General features: G+C 41.2%; 1 protein-coding gene across 4 annotated transcripts; it reads right to left on the bottom strand.

The window, feature by feature from the left end:
- Positions 1-9,374: 9,374 nt before the first annotated feature.
- Positions 9,375-19,002, bottom strand: LOC121541664 (T-box transcription factor TBX3-like). 4 transcript variants are annotated; one of them, XM_041850860.2, is made up of 7 exons: positions 17,943-19,002; positions 16,710-16,992; positions 15,998-16,162; positions 14,714-14,790; positions 13,944-14,101; positions 12,323-12,966; positions 9,375-11,253 (listed from the first exon to the last, which is right to left on the bottom strand). In XM_041850860.2, the coding sequence occupies exons 1-7, from the start codon at positions 18,332-18,334 to the stop codon at positions 10,813-10,815; spliced, it is 2,160 nt and encodes a 719-aa protein (XP_041706794.1). In that variant the 5' UTR covers positions 18,335-19,002; the 3' UTR covers positions 9,375-10,812. The 4 variants fall into 4 exon arrangements, with proteins under 4 accessions (XP_041706794.1, XP_041706798.1, XP_041706796.1 ...); XM_041850864.2 differs by having other exon boundaries at positions 15,998-16,144; positions 16,725-16,992; positions 17,943-19,000; XM_041850862.2 differs by having other exon boundaries at positions 15,998-16,144; positions 17,943-18,998.
- Between the last annotated feature and the right edge of the window lie 484 nt (positions 19,003-19,486).

Raw genomic sequence — 19,486 nt, 5'->3', positions numbered from 1 at the left:
TTCGAGTCTCATAGCAAAGGATCTGAATACTTATGTAAATAAGTTATTTCTGTTTTTTATGTTTAATACATTTGCAAACATTTCTGAAAACCTGTTTTCGCTTTGTGATTATGGGGTATTGTGTGTAGATTGATGAGGATTTATTTTTATTTTATCCATTTTAGAATAAGGCTGTAAAGTAACAAAATGTTAAAAAGGGAAGGGGTCTGAATACTTTCCGAATTCTCTGTACATATAAAGTGGGTAAAACAGTATGTAAACATTATTAAAGTGACCAATGTTCAATGACTCTATGTACAGAAACATTAACTAACATTTTAATTGAGTTCACATATTTGACTACTTCTAAAATCCACTAGCTAATTGTTTGGATTCAAATACCAGCACAGATCCTCCTACATCCTCATCTTATCTCTCCTTATCTAATCTCATCTTCCATCTACTGGACCAAAGGCTGGAAAACATGCAGACGGCGAGAATGACGGTAGAAGACTAATTAACAAACTTAAGACTATTGTAATGCGAGCAGTACATCATGCACACCGGAGGTGGATGATAAAGGACACTGGCCAGTTCTGCAGGCTGCCACTCAGGCAATTTACAAAGTAATTCAACTGAGGCTTTTAAATGCAAGATCTATAAACAACAAAGGATTACTACTGAATGACATCATCACTGGTAGAGGTCTAGACTTTCTCTTCCTCACTGAGACTTGGCATCAGCCCAATAAGTACATATCCCTCAACCAATGCACTCCATCTGGCTACACCTACCTGAACTGTCATCGCAAATCTGGACAGGGTGGTGGATTGGCTGTAATCTGCAGGACTGACTGCACTGTGAAGTCTACTCCAGTACCAGCTGTCTCATCTTTTGAATGCATGGCTTTCAAGACCACTTGATCTGTATCAGTACTGGGTGTGCTGATTTATCGGCCTCCTAAGCTCAGCTCTGACTTTCTTGCTAAACTATCTGAGCTACTAACACTCCAGAGCCCCTTGTGCCCTGCTATGCTGGTGCTTGGTGATTTCAACACACATGCCGACTCCCCTGACTGGTCTCTCTACCGGCCTGGCTGATGTCCTGGACAACTTTGGACTCCAACAGCCCCTGGACTTTGCCACCCACAACAAAGGCCATACACTGGACCTGGTCTGTATCACAGGCGTAGATCTCAACAAATTGGAAGGAACTGTGTCAGGGCTGTCCGACCATAAACCCATCACCTTCACCCTAGCTATTCCTCTACCCACTCGGATCAAGAAATGCTCCATTCAGTTTAGGAGTCTGAAAACAATAAACACTGCCCAGCATCCTGAATCCATCTTCTACCTGCCAGTTACTGGCTCTGTGGCTCAATACAACACTGCCTTGGCCCCCATACTGTATGAAGTTGCTCCTTTGAAAACCCGCCTGATGTCTATCTCCAAATCTTCTCCCTGGTACACTGAGGAGCTACGCTCTCTCAAAGCAACTGGCCGTCGTCTAGAACGACAGTATAAGAAAACTGGGCTAACTGTACATGCGCAGATGTATGAGCCACATCAGAAAGACTACAAACAGGCCATAAATGCAGCTCAGACATCCTATTGCTCAGACATCATATTACTCCCAACAGATCAGCAACTTCACTGGTAACTCCTCGGTGCTGTTCTCTACTGTGAGCAAGCTCCTCCTACCTGTGAACAATTCTACTACCTCAGCCTCCCCAGAACGGTGCAATCCATTTTTATTTATTTTATTTAATTTTTATTTAACCTTTATTTAACCAGGTAAGCCAGTTGAGAACAAGTTCTCATTTACAACTGCGACCTGGCCAAGATAAAGCAAAGCAGTACGATAAAAACAACAACAACACAGAGTTACATATGGAATAAACAAAACGTACAGTCAATAATAACAAAATAGAAAATCTATATACAGTGTGTGCAAATGTAGTAAGTTATGGAGGTAAGGCAATACATAGGCCATAGTGCAAAATAATTACAATGAGAATTAACACTGGAATGATAGATGTGCAAGAGATGATGTGCAAATAGAGATACTGGGGTGCAAATGAGCAAAATAAATAACAATATGGGGATGAGGTAGTTGGGTGGGCTAATTACAGATGGGCTGTGTACAGGTGCAGTGATTAGTAAGCTGATCTGACAACGGATGCTTAAAGTTAGTGAGGGAGATAAGAGTCTCCAGCTTCAGAGATTTTTGCAGTTCGTTCCAGTTATTGGCAGCAGAGAACTGGAAGGAGTGGCGGCCAAAGGAGGTGTTGGCTTTGGGGATGACCAGTGAGATATACCTGCTGGAGCGCATACTACGGGTGGGTGTTGCTATGGTGACCAATGAGCTAAGATAAGGCAGAGATTTGCCTAGCAGTGATTTATAGATGGCCTGGAGCCAGTGGGTTTGGCGACGAATATGTAGTGAGGACCAGCCAACAAGAGCGTACAGGTCACAGTGGTGGGTAGTATATGGGGCTTTGGTGACAAAACGGATGGCACTGTGATAGACTACATCCAATTTGCTGAGTAGAGTGTTGGAGGCTATTTTGTAAATGACATCGCTGAAGTCAAGGATCGGTAGGATAGTCAGTTTTACGAGGGCATGTTTGGCAGCATGAGTGAAGGAGGCTTTGTTGTGAAATAGGAAGCCGATTCTAGATTTAACTTTGGATTGGAGATGCTTAATGTGAGTCTGGAAGGAGAGTTTACAGTCTAACCAGACACCTAGGTATTTGTAGTTGTCCACATACTCTAGGTCAGACCCGTCGAGAGTAGTGATTCTAGTCGGTTGGGCGGGTGCCAGCAGCGTTAGATTGAAGAGCATGCATTTAGTTTTACTAGTGTTTAAGAGCAGTTGGAGGCTACGGAAGGAGTGTTGTATGGCATTGAAGCTCGTTTGGAGGTTTGTTAACACAGTGTCCAATGAAGGGCCAGATGTATACAAAATGGTGTCGTCTGCGTAGAGGTGGATCTGAGAATCACCAGCAGCAAGAACGACATCATTGATATACACAGAGAAAAGAGTCGGCCCAAGAATTGAACCCTGTGGCACCCCCATAGAGACTGCCATAGGTCCAGACAACAGGCCCTCCGATTTGACACATTGAACTCTATCTGAGAAGTAGTTGGTGAACCAGGCGAGGCAGTCATTTGAGAAACCAAGGCTATTTAGTCTGCCAATAAGAATGCGGTGGTTGACAGAGTCAAAAGCCTTGGCCAGGTCGATGAAGACAGCTGCACATTTATCGATTGCGGTTATAATATCGTTTAGGACCTTGAGCGTGGCTGAGGTGCACCCATGACCAGCTCGGAAACCGGATTGCATATCGGAGAAGGTACCGTGGAATTCGAAATGGTCGGTGATCTGTTTGTTAACTTGGCTTTCAAAAACTTTCGAAAGGCAGGGCAGGATGGATATAGGTCTGTAACAGTTTGGATCTAGAGTGTCACCCCCATTGAAGAGGGGGATGACCGCGGCAGCTTTCCAATCTCTGGGGAACTCAGACGTTAGTCCCCTCCTGTACTCCCTGTTCACCCACGACTGCGTGGCCATGCATGATTCCAACACCATCATCAAGTTTGCTGACGACACGACGGCGGTAGGCCTGATCACCAGCGACGATACAGGGAGGAGGTCAGTGACCAGGCAGTGTGGGGCCGGAACAACAACCTCTCCCTAAACGTCAGTAAGATCAAGGAGCTGATCGTGGACTACAGGAAAGAGCATGCCCCCATCCACCTCGACGGGGCTGTAGTGGAGCGGGTCGAGAGCTTAAAGTTCCTCGGTGTCCAAATCACTAACAACTTAAAATGGTCCACACACACATGCGCACAGTCATGAAGAATGCTCGACAGCGCCTCTTCCCCCTTTGGAGGTTGAAGAGGATTGGCATGGGCCCTCAAATCCTCAAAAGCTTCTACAGCTGTACCATTGAGAGCATCTTGACTGGCTGCATCACTGCTTGGTATGGAAATAGGACCTCTCTTGATGGCAATAGGACCTCTCTTGATGGCAATAGGACCTCTCTTGATGGCATGGCACTACACAGGGTGCTGCGGACAGCCCTGTACATCCCTGGGAGGGAGCTCCCTGCCATCCAGGACATCTATATCAGGTGGTGAATGGAAGGACCGGAAAATCATTAAAGACTCCAAACACCCAAGCCATAGACTGTTCTCTCTGCTTCCGGCAAGCGGTACCGGTGCATCAAGTCTGACACCAACAGGCTCCTGAACAGCTTCTTCTTCTTCTTCTTATTATTATTATTATTTATTATTAAGACTGCTAAATAGCTAACTAAATAGCTAAAAAAATGGCTACATGGACTATCTGAGTTGACCCTTGTATTTTATTCTTATTTTTGCACTGTCTCTATGCAATCACAAGGCTACACACCCTTACGCACACTGACACTCCAACACACATACAAACACTCACTCCATCATTTGCTCACACACACATAATATACTACCCACCATTGTGACCTGTACGCTCTCGTTGGCTGGCCCTCACTACATATTCGTCGCCAAACCCACTGGCTCCAGGTCATCTATAAATCTCTTCTAGGCAAATCCCCACCTTATCTTAGCTCATTGGTCACCATAGCAACACCCACCGTAGTATGCGTTCCAGCAGGTATATCTCACTGGTCATCCCCAAAGCCAACATCTCCTTTGGTCGCCATTCCTTCCAGTTCTCTGCTACAAATGACTGGAACGAACTGCAAAAATCTCTGAAGCTGGAGATTTATCTCCCTCACTATCTTTAAGCATCAGTTGTCAGAGCAGCTTACCGATCACTGCACCTGTACACAGCCCATCTGTAATTAGCCCACCCAACTACCTCATCCCCATATTGTTATTTACATTGTTATTTATTTTGCTCATTTGCACCCCAGTATCTCTATTTGCACATCATCTTCTGCACATCTATCACTCCAGTGTTAATACTAAATTGTAATTATTTTGCACTATGGCCTATTTATTGCCTTACCTCCATAACTTACTACATTTGCACACACTGTATATATATTTTCTATTGTGTTATTGACTCTACGTTTTGTTTATTCCATATGTAACTCTGTGTTTGTTGTTTTTACCGCACTGCTTTGCTTTATCTTGGCCAGGTCGCAGTTGTAAATGAGAACTTGTTCTCAACTGGCTTACCTGGTTAAATAAAGGTGAAATAAAATACAAAAATAATATGCACTTACATTTATACCGACTCTACACACACGCACGCACGCACACCCACTCACATACAATCATCATATACGCTGCTGCTACTCTGTTTATCATATATCCTGATGCCTAGTCACCTTACCCCTATACATATCTACCTCTATCGATCCAGTATCCCTGCACATTGTAAATATGGTACTGGAACTGACAATGTATATAGTATGCTTACTGATTTTATTGTGCTCTTCTTATTTCTTATTTGTATATCTTGTGTGTTTTTGTTCTACCTTGTTATTTTTAGTATTACATTGTTATTGATTACTGCATTGTTGGGGTTAGAGATTGCAAGAAAGGCATAGCACTGTACTTGTACATGTGACATTAAAACTTGAACTTGAACTTGAAACTTGAGCACATCACTCCAGTGCAGTTCAACCTCCACTGGCTCCCTATGCTCACACATCAACTACAACATCCTGGTTCACACCTACCAAGCTATCCACAGCTCTGGACCCAAGTACCTGTCTGACCTCATTCTACCCTCCTGCTCCTTCGCTCCTCCAGGTCCGTCTACCTTCAGCAGCCCCGCAGCAGACTAAAAACTGTGGAAAAGGAAAGGAAAGGGAAAGAAGAGCCTGTGTGTGGTGTGTGTGTGTGTGTTTGTGTGTTGATAGATGTGCAGATGAATCAGTCAAAGGGTATGGCAACCTTTTGTCTGTGTGCGCAAGTGTGAATCATCTATCAGCAATGCCATAAAAACGGCTCAATGTTTACGGCAGGCAACCAGCATCATTGGAAACAATAAGTGCAAGTATGGTTTGAGCAGCTGGCTGCAACCTGGTCTCAGAGCATTTCATATTATTCTGTATGTAAATCCGAGACTCTCCATTTAGTATGATATCAGTGGAGGCTGCTGATGGGAGAACGGCTCATAATAATGGCAGGTGCGGAGCAAATGGAATGGCATCCAACACCTGTGTGTTTGATGTATTTGATACCATTCCACTAATTCCGCTCCAGTTATTACCACAAGCCCGTTCTACCCAATTAAGGTGCCACCAACCTCCTGTGTATGATATGTTACGTTTCGTATGGTATGTCTTAATTTGTGTATGTCCATCACCCATTTCGTATGATATGTTGCGAATTACAATTCGTATTAAAGGTTGCGAATTTGCTAAATGTACAGTATGTTATGAATTTCCAAAACGTACAATATGTTACAAATTTGAAAAACGTATGATATGTTCCAAATTCTAGCTAGGTGGCTAACGTTAGCTAGCTGGCTAACGTTATCTAGGCTAAGGGTTAGATGTCAGGGTTAAGGTTAGGGTTAAGTTTAAGTTTAAGTTTAGCAGTTGGGTTAAAGGGTTAAGGTTAGGGTTAGAGGAAGGGTTAGCTAAAAGAGTGAACGTTTGGGTTTGGGGAAGGGTTAGCTAAAAGGTTTAAGGTTAGGGTTCAGGGAATGGTTAGCTAACATGCTAAGTAGTTGCAAAGTAGCTAAAAATTAGTAAGTAGTTGAAAAGTTGCTAATTAGTTAAAAGGCTAAAGTTGTCCATGATGAGATTCAAACTCACAACCTTTGGTTTGCTAGACGTTCACATTATATGTCCACCCATCCACCCCGACCAACCAACCAACCTACCTACCTACTTTCGTTTTGCCTTAAGTAAACATCTGTCTTATGTAACCATACCAAATGTAACATATCATACTAATTTGAGTGACCCGGATTTACATCAATATGTTACGTCTAGTCTATGAGACCAAGCTGTTGAGCTGGGTTTGCTTGATGTTCCTGAGAAAGGAATTCACAACTTCAAATAAACTTTCTTGAGATTGCAAATCGTTTTAATTCTAACAGAGACACACCAAAGCAGCCTAGACTTTAATTGTACACAAAAATGGGCACATTAAAAATATATTTCAGTGTAAAAATCAGTTATCAAATGACATCTTTAGTACAAGATTAGTGATTCTTATTGTTTATTGTTGTAGGGCTTTTTATTATGGCAGTTGTATAGGTCTAGCTCTATCAATGTTAGGCTGCACAACTTTCATGATATGGGGAGAGCGATAACAGCTGTTATACATACCCATTTACTCATGACCACAACATGACTATAACTTGTTTGTGTTGTATGTGGTTTACTAAGGCCAATCCAGTGCTGCATGCTCAAGCCATGCTCAAAATAAAGCCAATGTGTTGTGGAAGATGCAAGTTCTACCTGATGAGGGAGACAGACACCATGTAAAATGTCTGACTCTCAGACATGAAATTAAAGCCTATAGTGTCAGTAGCTTACAGGTAGGCCTATGTGGATCTGAACGGGTTTATGTTTCAACTCGATTTTATTAATAGGGAATTGGGAATGAATAGTTTCTTCATAAATCCACGCAATTGACTTGTAAATCTTTTACTTGATGCAAAAAGTCTTATTGGGCCTACATAGCCACTGAGGGGCGCTATAGAACTGTGAAATTACTTTGTACGCACTCAAGCTCTAGAAGGCTAGTAGTTTGCACATCAGACTGTGGGCCCATTGGCAAATCACCAGATACAATGGGCTCTCCTATATTATAATCAAAATATTCATATTGATTATAGTGAAATACCTGGTTATTTTGTAGGTCTGTGGGGCACGAGATATGACTCTAAATCCAGCAGTGAAGTGACCAATAAACACAATAGAAAGGTAGGGTATAGGACAATAACAATGTATTGTCCTTTAGGAAATTATCTTTGCTCCATACAGACATAGCACAGCCTACAAAACAGCCAGAAAAAAAGACATCACAAGACATAGGTTACTGAGAAGGCATATATACAATATAATGGATGTTATTTTTTATGAATCAACTGTTTCCTAGAACGCGCTAGTTGGACAGCAACCAGTTCCGCGCTGCGCGCGACACGCGTCTCGCAGGAGCAAAGTGCAGTGGCATGCGCTGCTGCGGTGGAAATGGCGTTAACAAGGACACGGCCGGGGAACTGCGCCCAAGCTGGCAGGTGCAGAAGTAATGGAGATTGTATTTTATTAAATGAGAATGTAACAGAGATAGCTAAAGGATACACTCCCAATGTCTGAAGATCCCATTCGCAGACAATTGAAAGTAATATCCCAGGTCAATTGCCTCGAACAAATAGATAGATAGGCCTACATTATTGACTCCACCAATATTGGACAATGAAACTAGACGAGGTAAACATGACACGATCAACCACACCTATAGGTGTTTAGACGCTTCTGAATTAATAAAGCATTGAGTATGACATATTTTTATTACTATATACATACGGTTATTACATTTAAATGCTCATTCTGCGTTCTTGTATTGTATTGTAGGCCATTTATTTGGTCGTTTTGGTGGCAATTCTTTCTTAATTTCCAGTAAACAAACACATCGACCGTAGGTTTGATTAATTTCAGTTGGCAAAAATGTTGCTGTAACTATTCTCCACTCAAATGTTCAATGTCTGGTTGATTATCTTCACCACACGCTAGGCTACATCGCGTCGGAGTCCACACTGTTCAAAGTAATCATCCTCCTGCAGTGCTTTGTCATGTAGTTGTGTCGTTTGTGTAGTGTTCACTAGGTGGCGGTAAGTCTGGAATGTCAACGTGAGAATCCTGTTCAACATTATTGCAGACGCACCGCCGCCTTCTGTGCAATAAAGTCGAGTAAGATATCGAAGGCGCCAGGTGAGCAATAGACAGAGCAATTTAGATACTTTGTGTCGTGTTTACTCCTATTCACTAGCGCCACAGCAGTTACTTATTAACCATACATTATACAAATAAAGATATGAAGTTGTTAAACTCATGACTCGAGGCGCAAAGGAGAGGGCAATCAAGTTATTTTACATTCTTTAGGGTTCACGTTGGCCGAAATAATCAGTCAATAGGCTACTCAGCAGGTCTATAAAACACTCGCGCACAATGACTCGCTCTGGCGCGCTCTCGTGTCCAGGAAGGAATTCCAGGTATGATAGCTTGAGAGTTTGAGAGGATCTTAATAGCATTTCTCGACTTTTTCATCATAGTCTAAACGCCTCTATCTCCAAATGCTAAAGTGGACAAAGTGTGGCAACACAGATTTGGTTGGAGCAATTACATCACCTTGTATTTGTCCGTATAGTTTTACATAATATAGTTTACATAATCTAAAGAAACTGACACATGGAAACGTATGGAGACTGCATTTCAATATTTTATTGAAACTTTCAAGAACACATTGTTGATGTTGTAAACTACACAAAAATCGAATACAACATAACCCAATGACAACTTTAGAAACACAAAAGAAACCTTTCTATTTCAATAAGATGCTGCACTTTTACTATCAGGCTGCAATGTTTTAAACAGAAAATTCGTCTATTTTGACACACATGTTTGTTTTCTTTTGAGAGAAAATGATTCATAATTTTTAAAGCCGTTGGTGCAGTGTGCTCTCTTTTCATTCGTCTGAACAGTAGCACTTAACACACCGAGACAACAGGTAAAGGTACAATGGCACATGAGTGTGTCCGCTAAAATAACTAGCTCTGTTGATATTTGGGGTACAGGTAAATCCATATTCAGGGGGATATAAAAGGCAGATGGAAAAACAAGGATAATAGCCCACAAACTATCTTTACACAGGTATATCGACAATAAATTAAGGACAGATCCCTAAAAACAAACTACTCCGTTCTATTTACACGCAATATCAATATGAAATAATTACATAAATATTTGTATATATCATTATTTACATTAATAATCAATATTTCCTTTTCAATGTTATTTCAGATTCCCTTTGCCAGTTGGATACTTATGCTGTATTCGGCATGCGATTTTAGGACAGTCTCAGCCACTCGCACATGAAGTTTATAACCTCGGTTCTGTTTTGGCCTACTTCAAACAAGTGCCAGCATATGGATTTCCATAATCCTGTGTTTATAAATTGACATACAGAAAAATTCGTTCGTAAAATCAATAAGCGACGACCAATTGATTGAATCCTTAGCAAAAAGGGAGGGAGTGGAATATTTTTTTTCTCCAGATTGGTTTAAGATCAGCCTTAATCATGTTTTATCCTTATTCGTCATATTTCAATTTGGTGAAAATAAACCATAACAAAAGAGACGTATCTTTTTGTAGGGCATGCAAGTGTCACCTACCCTATGAGCATAATGATAGGCTTCAAATAGTTATGCAATAAAACATCAAACACAACAGTCTATAATATAAAGGGAACTGAATTCAAATAATTATAACCAATTCAGAGTGCATATTAAATCAAACAAATTTCGTTACCTCAGCAACCTGACATAAAATAAACTTATAGGACACAGCAGCAACTTATCATTAGATCTGTGAGTATCATCCATGCCAACCTTTCAGTTTCAATACTTGTATGGTATTCAAATAACAGGACAAATTCAAAAGTGTTGTTTAATTTAACAAAAGAGAAATATAGCATACATTAGATGTGTAGGCTATATAACCAAAGTGCATTTCAAAATCTAAACTGTTCAATAGGTCCGTTTTCTAAACCCGCATTCGCTAGAAGGGTGTCGTCATACTCGTCCTCGTGGTACTTATCATCATTATCATCACAACAACAACAAAAACAACAAAATTAGAATCTATGGGGACACGCTTCGTGGTCTGTCCTGTTTTGGATCGAGTCCGCTGACCAAGCGCTGAATGCTCTGCAACTCGTTAGTGGAATCTTTCTCAGAGCAAGTTTTTGGGGACAGGGAGACCGAGCCGGACGATATGGTGGACGACCGGCTGGTGACCTCCAAGGTGGAGTCCTGGGTGGCCGAGACGGGGCTCATGGCCATGCCATCCCCTTTCAGCTCGGTGGCGCTGCTTGCCATGGAGGGGATGGCGGTGGTGAGCAGAGTGCTATCCGGCACGCTCATAGGGATGGAGTAAGGGCTGTACCTGAGGCGGGGGCGCACTGCGTTCAGGAAAGGGTGTCGGTGGACAGAGGAGGAGGCTGCGGAAGAGGCTGCCGCGGCTGCTGCCATGTACGTGTAAGGGTAAGGGAACAGGCTCCCAAATGGAGACATGGCCAGACCCTGTGGAGAGAGGAGGGGAAGGATATAAGTATAACTATAGCCTATATAATATAATTCAACAGACGCTAGCTTTTACGCACCATAAAAACACAGCAAAACAGGAAAAATAGGCTACACTTTAATTTGTCGCAATGTACTTGACCCCTGTCTCTGTATATCTTGAATGCAGGTCATGTAGCGAGTGAGTGTGAATAATGAATACAGACACGTGAGCGATCATGGGAAATGTTATGTACTGTAGGCTACTTTCCCTTTTCTCATAAAGCGATTTACATGATTATGCTTTTCTGTGGCCTTGAGTGTAATGGTTTAGGCCTCATAATGACAGTGTGGTGTAGGGCCTAAGCCTATTACCAATACATGTCTAGAATGTATTCTTAAAACAAGCACAATATAAAGTTATATGCACACGTTAAAACGATGAAAACCTTCCGAGAATCAAATTGACAAAACATTTAGTTTTTCTAGTGTTAGGCGATATCTAGACCCACCACCATGTGATATCGTGTTTTATGCAGCTTTGCAAATAGTTCATGAATTGTTAATGCAAATACAAATTATGTATAGCCTATTGGCCTATGATGCTGTTCATTAAGTACAGAAAATAGCAATTTAGAAGGAATCATTTCTGCAACACGTTTTTTGAAAGTAGGCCTAGATGGTAAAACAGCAAATCTGTTATGTATTTCAGATAAGTTGTTTCCCCGAACCAGTGAAGCATTTAAAACATTCGCCATGTTCCTCTAAAACACAGACTTAATTCATGAGTTAATATCAACACTATAGCCTAAAACTATTGTTGCAACGCTTAGGTGGTCTCTGCCTAAATCCCAACATATGCCCCTGTATTGCCGTTTAACGCCATAAGGAAAAACCTATAAAAACGAAATGGAAATTAGCCTACACTATTTTTTTCTTACACCATGTTGACATTTACACATAAACTAATGGAGACGAGAACACCTGTGCTGACATATATAGTCCAGTAGGCTATATTAGTCAAAATGTAACGAAAAACGCGAGCACACAGGCATTACTGTACTGATGGTGGTAATAAAACAGGTTTTACCTGTGATGCCAAGACATGTTGCTGCAGATGAAAAGGCAGTCCATGAGCTCCCGTCAGGCTTTGCGAGGGTGACGCAATACTGGCCGTGTCCATGGTGCTAACCCCTCCGGAGGACACCGCTGCCAGTAAGGGGCCCATGCCCGCGGCCATATTCGAGAACGCGCCTCCCATGTTGAACTGACTGGGGTGCAAAAGAAAGGGATGCGCGCCGCCTAAGTGATTGAAAAACTGCTGTCCCGCCAAACCCGGTGGAAATCCAAAATGATGCATGTGACTCTGGCTTAAGTGTGGACTGCTGTCAGTTTGAACAGTCAAAGGCATGTAGCTCTCCTTGCTTATAGACCTGCACTCGTCCACTTTGGGCAGGTCCCCACTTGGACTCTTGCGGTCTTCTCCGGACCGAGTGGTGCTGGAGATAACCGTGATTGGGCTCTGTCGTGAGTCCGCCTGGCTTTTCTCAGGCCTGGCGCTTTCCCGAGACCGGCGGATAGAATCATTGACACCGAATTGATGGCCTTTAGTCGGGCTCGCCTCATGATCCTTCCCATCCTCCGTGGTGGTTGAGATCTTACTGGAGTCCGGCCCATCCTTTAGGTTGCCATCTTTGCTCTCATCGTCGCTGTCTTCATCACTCTCGCAAAAATCTATCAGGAATGAGTCAGAAGTTAGTGATAAATGAGGAATGATTATTCATTAATTGAGTTAATCAGTATTAATTTCGTTTTGAGTTTTATTCTTCAGATAGACCTATTAAATTATCATAGGCTAGGCTATAGGCTACGTGATGAGGGATGGACCTCATACGGTGATTACATTTTTCATGACTTTCGATGGCATAGGCCTACGATGTGGAAATATTAATTGACAACTAGATATATAATCAGTATAGGTCTTAATTAGCCTATATCTCACATTAACAAATAGGCCTAGTTTTTAATCCATGCTCTTTTGGAGGACGTTAGCCTAATGCGAGTTCTGCCTACACTTTCTTGCTAATCGTGGTAAGTAGGCCTAATATTATGGGGACTAATACTTATTCCATAATGTATTGGGCTACATTGAAATCCAGAGGCTACTCATTTTATTTTTTGATAAACCTTCAGCTTACTGATCACGTTCTCCAAATTTCCCTCGTTTTAACCGCGGTGATGGTGTGTAGTTCAGATAACAGGCATACATACATTTGTGACTATGCCTAGGCCTACATCTCGAGAGTTTTTAAAAATATTTTATTTAATTCTTTATCCAGTAGGCTATATAATTTTGGCAGATATATTACTCAATTGATTGCTAAATGCTTAGCATGAACATGAGATCCATCCTGTGAATGTGAATTACAAGAATTAGCCTACATAAACGTTATATAGTTTGTAGGTTATTGTTGGTGCTAGATAACGTTCAATAATTTGTAGTGCAATTATTCAACACAATAGGCCTACTGATATCGAAAGACATTCATCTGAATTCAAACTAAATCCAAAATGTAGCCTACTTATTGGAAAATATTTCTCTGCCCACTTTTTTACAAGCATAGGCTCCTATGCTATGTGGGTCTGTGAGCTGTGAGATGCAGAAAGTAGCTCTAAGTCTTAATCCAAGCAGAGGCTCTGGGCTCAATTACCTTTCAGGTTGGGAGGCCCCACGGTAGACACCGCGGGAGACGAGGCCTGGCCGAAACACTTGAATGAGGCCTGCTCGCCAGAGGAGTCGTCGGACGTCCCGTTCTCTTTTTTCTGATGTTCCTCGTATGAGCGAATTGACTGCAGGGCCAGCTGTTTCCTACATTAGGCACACAGGTTATTAGTCATCACTACTATTCCTGTGTCAAAAACTAGCCAATAATTTATGTAGGCTACCATATATGCGTAGACGGCTAATATGCAAATTCACAGGCCTGCAATTAATTTTGAGGGCAGATTATGAAGATGCATTTTATCAATCAAGATATATGTCTGTTCGAAGAAATCTATCTATTCAAACCCACTGCAGACAACTAATAACTCACATACCAAACATTGTTCTTGATTACTGTTGTCAACATAGTTCAAGAAAAGTTTCTGAAGAGCTAACTATCAATAACGCTACACTATTTCTGGAGGAGTTTCGAAATTGCATTTTGCTCTTGCGATCTCTGCACTCTGAGAACCATAACAATGTAAATACAACATAATAAGCTATGTCTATTACCTTTTCCAACTCATAAATAAAACGTAAAAGACATAGTATAAATTTAGGTTGAAGGGATTGTCATAAAATGATTTCCCTTTGCAATTGCAAGGACTTTTTGGAATTCACTAACATCACTGTCAGACTTCGTGTCTATAAAATCTGACTATAGGAGTCGTAAAATTTTTGTAGCACAGTAAGGGAATAGTTACTTCTACTCCTTACCTTTTCTCTCGTCTTCCATTGCCAGTGTCACGGAATCCTTTGGCAAAAGGATTATGGTCAATTTTCAATTGTGTAATCTGAAAAAATGAAAATCAAAGTTGTAAATATTCGTTAGGTTTTGTGGGGAAGTTTTCGTGGAAGTAAATTGAGTGACATTTCTCCTTGATTCTTTATTCATCATTTTTCATAAGCCTATGTCTGCACATAGCTCTCTATATGTTAACTCTTAAGTCCTAGGAAGTGGAATATTTCAAACAAAAATATATCTAATTGAGCCATCATCTGCATGGTTGGAAATTCTTTGATAATTGAATCTCAAACTAGTGATGAGACAAAGGTCTGATGCTATAAAAGGGGAATTTTTTTATTTTTAACACACACGCACACACGCGCGCACACGCACACACACTCGCTCTCTCTCCAGCCAGGTCACCCGCTCTCACCCCTAACACTCAGAACCTCCCCCGCCCCCACTCCACCATTGCAGATATTTTACATCCATGTGCAATGCATAGTACTGTATGTCAACTCTCGCAGAGCTATCACATTATTTTCCCCCACTCACTTTTTCTCGCCTTCTACCCCTCCCATGCGGGCAGGATTGACAATATTCCTCCGCCCATGTGGCTGCCAAACATTTACTGCATTTTTGCTTGACCCAAGTGTCCAGAGGTAACACTTAGCTAACATTTCTCCCTTTTATCAAAGAGCCACCGTAAGATATGATTTTGATTAGCGGTGTGTCACATGTGGAATTAAATGTTACCACCAGCCCAGCCGGTTATAAACAAAATGCTCATTTTCTCTGACTAACTGCACATTCTGTTCCCCCTCTCTTTCTCTTTCTCACACTCTCCCTCCCTCCCTCCTTGCTTCTTTACTCTCTCTCTTTCTCTCTCTGTCTCTCTCTCCCACGCACCCACGCGTGCGCGCACGTGCACACACACACACAGTCTGGATCGTTGCCAATTTATTTCCATGTGATTAAATAGAATTAAGATAACCTGTATAACATACATTCCTGAGAATTCTGACCCATTCTAGCCTAGTTTGCTTAGTATGAAACATGGCATGAGATGACGTTTACATGTATCGAACACGATAGTTTGTAGGCCCAACACTCAAACAAGACTAAACAAATATGACATATTTCATATTTTATGATGGCAAATGGCGCAGTGCTATTGGCTATATAAACTATTTGACAAAAAAGTATGCAAAATAAGTATCCAACTATTTAATGTATTTCATGAAAATAAACGAATAAAGTGTAATTCTCCCTACCTTGTCATTTTGATACGCCGTTACTGCAATGAAATCCGTTTCAGGAAAAACGTAAGTCCTGAACGTGCTATAGGGGAGTTTGAGAATGTCGTTGGCTCTCACGATGTGAAATCTGGGCTGATATTTGTGCATGGAGTTCAGGATGGTCTGGAACAGTAAAGAATTCTAGATTTAAAAAAGATAAGCACACACTGATTTCTGCCTTTTGATGAAGATAAGTCATTTGATGTAGTCCTCAATCGTAGTTCAGGCCTACTTGGTAAAATGGAATGTATTAGAACATTCTCCTCAATTTCTCTCACCAACAGTGCATTTACCCCCCCCCCAAAAAAATAAATAAATAAATAAATAAATAAATAAATAAATAATAATAATAATAATAATAATAATAATAATAATAATAATAATAATATAAGCAGTAGAATTACCACATAGCTTGACATGATATAAAAGTTGGGAAAACATGTTGCAGTGAAAATATTAAGACCTCATGTTGGACACAAACCTATTCAATTGAAATGAGGCCTGTATATTTTGGTGAAGCCTTCTCAGCCCTCGGCCACACATGGCCACAGAGAAGCAACGTCAATGGGGTTATAATTATTTGGCTAATAATAATAATACGTCTGATAATAGCCTACGAATAACAATCATGATAACAATAATACATGGCAGAAATGTTTATAAGCATGCAAATAAGAAAAAAACATACATTAGATGAACTTACAAATCCATGCTTGTCGGAGATGTTATTCGTCAGCTTGAGTTTGTGAAAGTTTACGACTTTTGACATCCACTGCTCGCCAGTAGCCGGACTGTCCGGGTGAATGTACATCCTCTTTGGCATTTCGGGGTCGGCCTTCCCTGCCACCATCCAACGTGAGTTGTGAAATTTATACCTGCAGTCATCCGCTGCAACAATATCCATCAACAGAATGTACTTTGCTTTCTTGTCCAAGCCAGTGCATCTCACTTTGAACGGAGGGAACATTCGCCTGTGAAATGGAATAAGAAAATCACTTAAAAACAGTAAACTAGCCTACTTGACACTGTGACAGAATATTGATAGCCTATACATATATGGAGCAGCCATATTTGCATTGCTATTATACTATCTAGGATAATGACAATGTTACATACTGTTAATACAAAATTATTGCAAATATTAGGCTACATTTATTTTTAGGCCTATAGCATACGTATATGCGTCAGCCATAAGATTGAATGCATGCAGAAATTATTCTATCAAACAGAGGTAGGCCTTCCTACACCTATGCCATACAATTATCTGCCGCCTATAAAAAATAAAAAATGGCATAACATGTACAGCACGCATTGTGTAACTGTATTTTTACGGCAGGTAATCGTTTGTTTTGTTAATAACATTTGTTAGATACACGTTCTATCATAACATATAGGCCTACATGTTTCAGTTTTATAGCCTAGTATTTTGTCCGAACTTTACATCTTCAAACTACAGATTTTTTTTTGTAGTAGCGTAGGCCTACATTTTAGAATCGCTCACTGTTTCATGTTTTCATATTCACCACGTGTCATAAGATGTTCCAAGTTAAAATGTTACAGCCTTATGTGTTGTATATTTTATAGTTTGGGTTGGGCTTTATTTTATCTCGTGTTGAGATTACATTCCCATGCAATGTGTCTGTGACCATACAGATTATGTCGATAGGACAGTTAGGCTATAGTCATATTCAGCTGATTTACACAAATATAACCATGAGAAATGAACCAGTTTGAAATTAAAATGTTGACCACGATTCCCGGAGGTCCAGTTCCAAGCACACATCAATAAATTCATTCCTTCAATTGGAATGCCATCGTATTGATGATCAGAATGATCTTCATAATAACAAAATGCAGACTAATGTATTTCAGCTACAGAACATAAATATGTCATATTATAATACATAAAAGTTGATCTTACCTTCCGGATTTCGTGATAACCATTTCAGTGCCTCGCTTGTGGAAAGTTTCCCAAAGTTCCTTCGCTTCCAGGTGAACTTTCGGGTCGTCTTCGACCTCTTCTTCAGGCTCCAGGGTCTTCAGAGGCCTCAGATGGGCTGCGGCTGCCTGGTGCCCAAGCGATGAGAAGTGGAGGCCGGACTCGGCGGCGCCCATCAGCTGGTCCATGATAGGCTTTCCCAGGGCGCCCGGGAGAGAGAGGGAGCCGTTGTGAGGTAGCGCCAGAGCCGGAAAAAAGGGAGGCTGGTGACCCAACATTGCACTCATGGCAAATTCCGGACCCCGGTGAGGTAAAAACGGATGGTATGCCATACTCGTTCCTTGTATGACTGGATCTCTCATCAGGAAGCTCATCCAAGTCCAGGCAGGTACCAAATATATGGATTTATTTAGTTGAATACTATAGTCAGTCTATGCAGCCTTCTTGAAGAGCAAAACTTGTTGAGTCTTGAGAAATCTACTGTCACCACTGCAGAAATAAGCATCCACTTATTTTCGGCTGGGCGGTGTGAATTTTCTTTACTGTCGTTCGCTAAGTTCCAACAGAGTATCTGCAATGAGAAATGACAATACGCACTCCATTAATCTTCAGTTGTGATGAGATAAAGATTTTCTTCCGAGAACACTTTTCTATGCGTTGTCTTGCGAAAATTTTCGAATTGAACCAACAAGGGTGAGTCACTACGTTTTAATTGACTGTTGCGTTCTTTTCTTGATGTTGTTTATAATATCCGCATCCCTTTTAAAATGAATTCGCTCTCATTGGCTTCAGTCCTGCTGCAAAAGCAATGTGTTGAAATATTTCGATAGCGTGGAACAATTCCTCTGTCTTTACTTGTTCCACACATGCACCCTCACACGCACGCACACTATTTCTTCCTCTCTCTTTCACACACACACACATTTCAGTAAAAACGTATGCGGAGAAAGGAGTCCGTTGACTGCAGAGAGGTGGTAAGGTCCCAGCACCAAGATATTACTAGCGCTTCTGTGCCCCATAGGCTTGAAACTATATGGATGTGTTGCATGTTACGAGAAGCTGGGCTCTGTTGATTGGCTCTTTGACGCTTTCTGACCAATTGTGTGGCTTCGTAGGCGTGGTTTTAACAGGTCCGGTGGAGGGGACAGAATTCAGTCTTATAAAAAGGTGTTTGGAACTCAACGCTGCGGTGAAACAAAACTGCCTCAGTCAATGTTGTGTGAATATGTCAACATCATCAGAACTAGTGCGATCCGTCGGTCTGTGGAACCCTGGAAGGAAAAGTAGCCCGAGTCTCAGTTGCTTTGTCCATAAGAAATGACTGTCTCGTGTGCAGAGCGGCAGGGCTGGCCCTGTCATCAAAACATTGACTACATTTTAGTGTGAAATCATGGACGCTTTATTATGTAGGCTATATGGAATTAATAATTATACACAATTTATCTTCAATGTCATTGATTTGATCATTTGGAATTTATTTCATGATCAGAAATCGTCCGTTGTCTGTTGTTCTCCGTTGTAGTGGT

Source organism: Coregonus clupeaformis, chromosome 27 (genome assembly GCF_020615455.1).
Source record: "Coregonus clupeaformis isolate EN_2021a chromosome 27, ASM2061545v1, whole genome shotgun sequence".
NCBI classification, from domain to species: domain Eukaryota; kingdom Metazoa; phylum Chordata; class Actinopteri; order Salmoniformes; family Salmonidae; genus Coregonus; species Coregonus clupeaformis.
The sequence above is the reverse complement of the archived record's forward strand: the minus strand, read 5'-3'. Positions and strand labels throughout refer to the sequence as shown.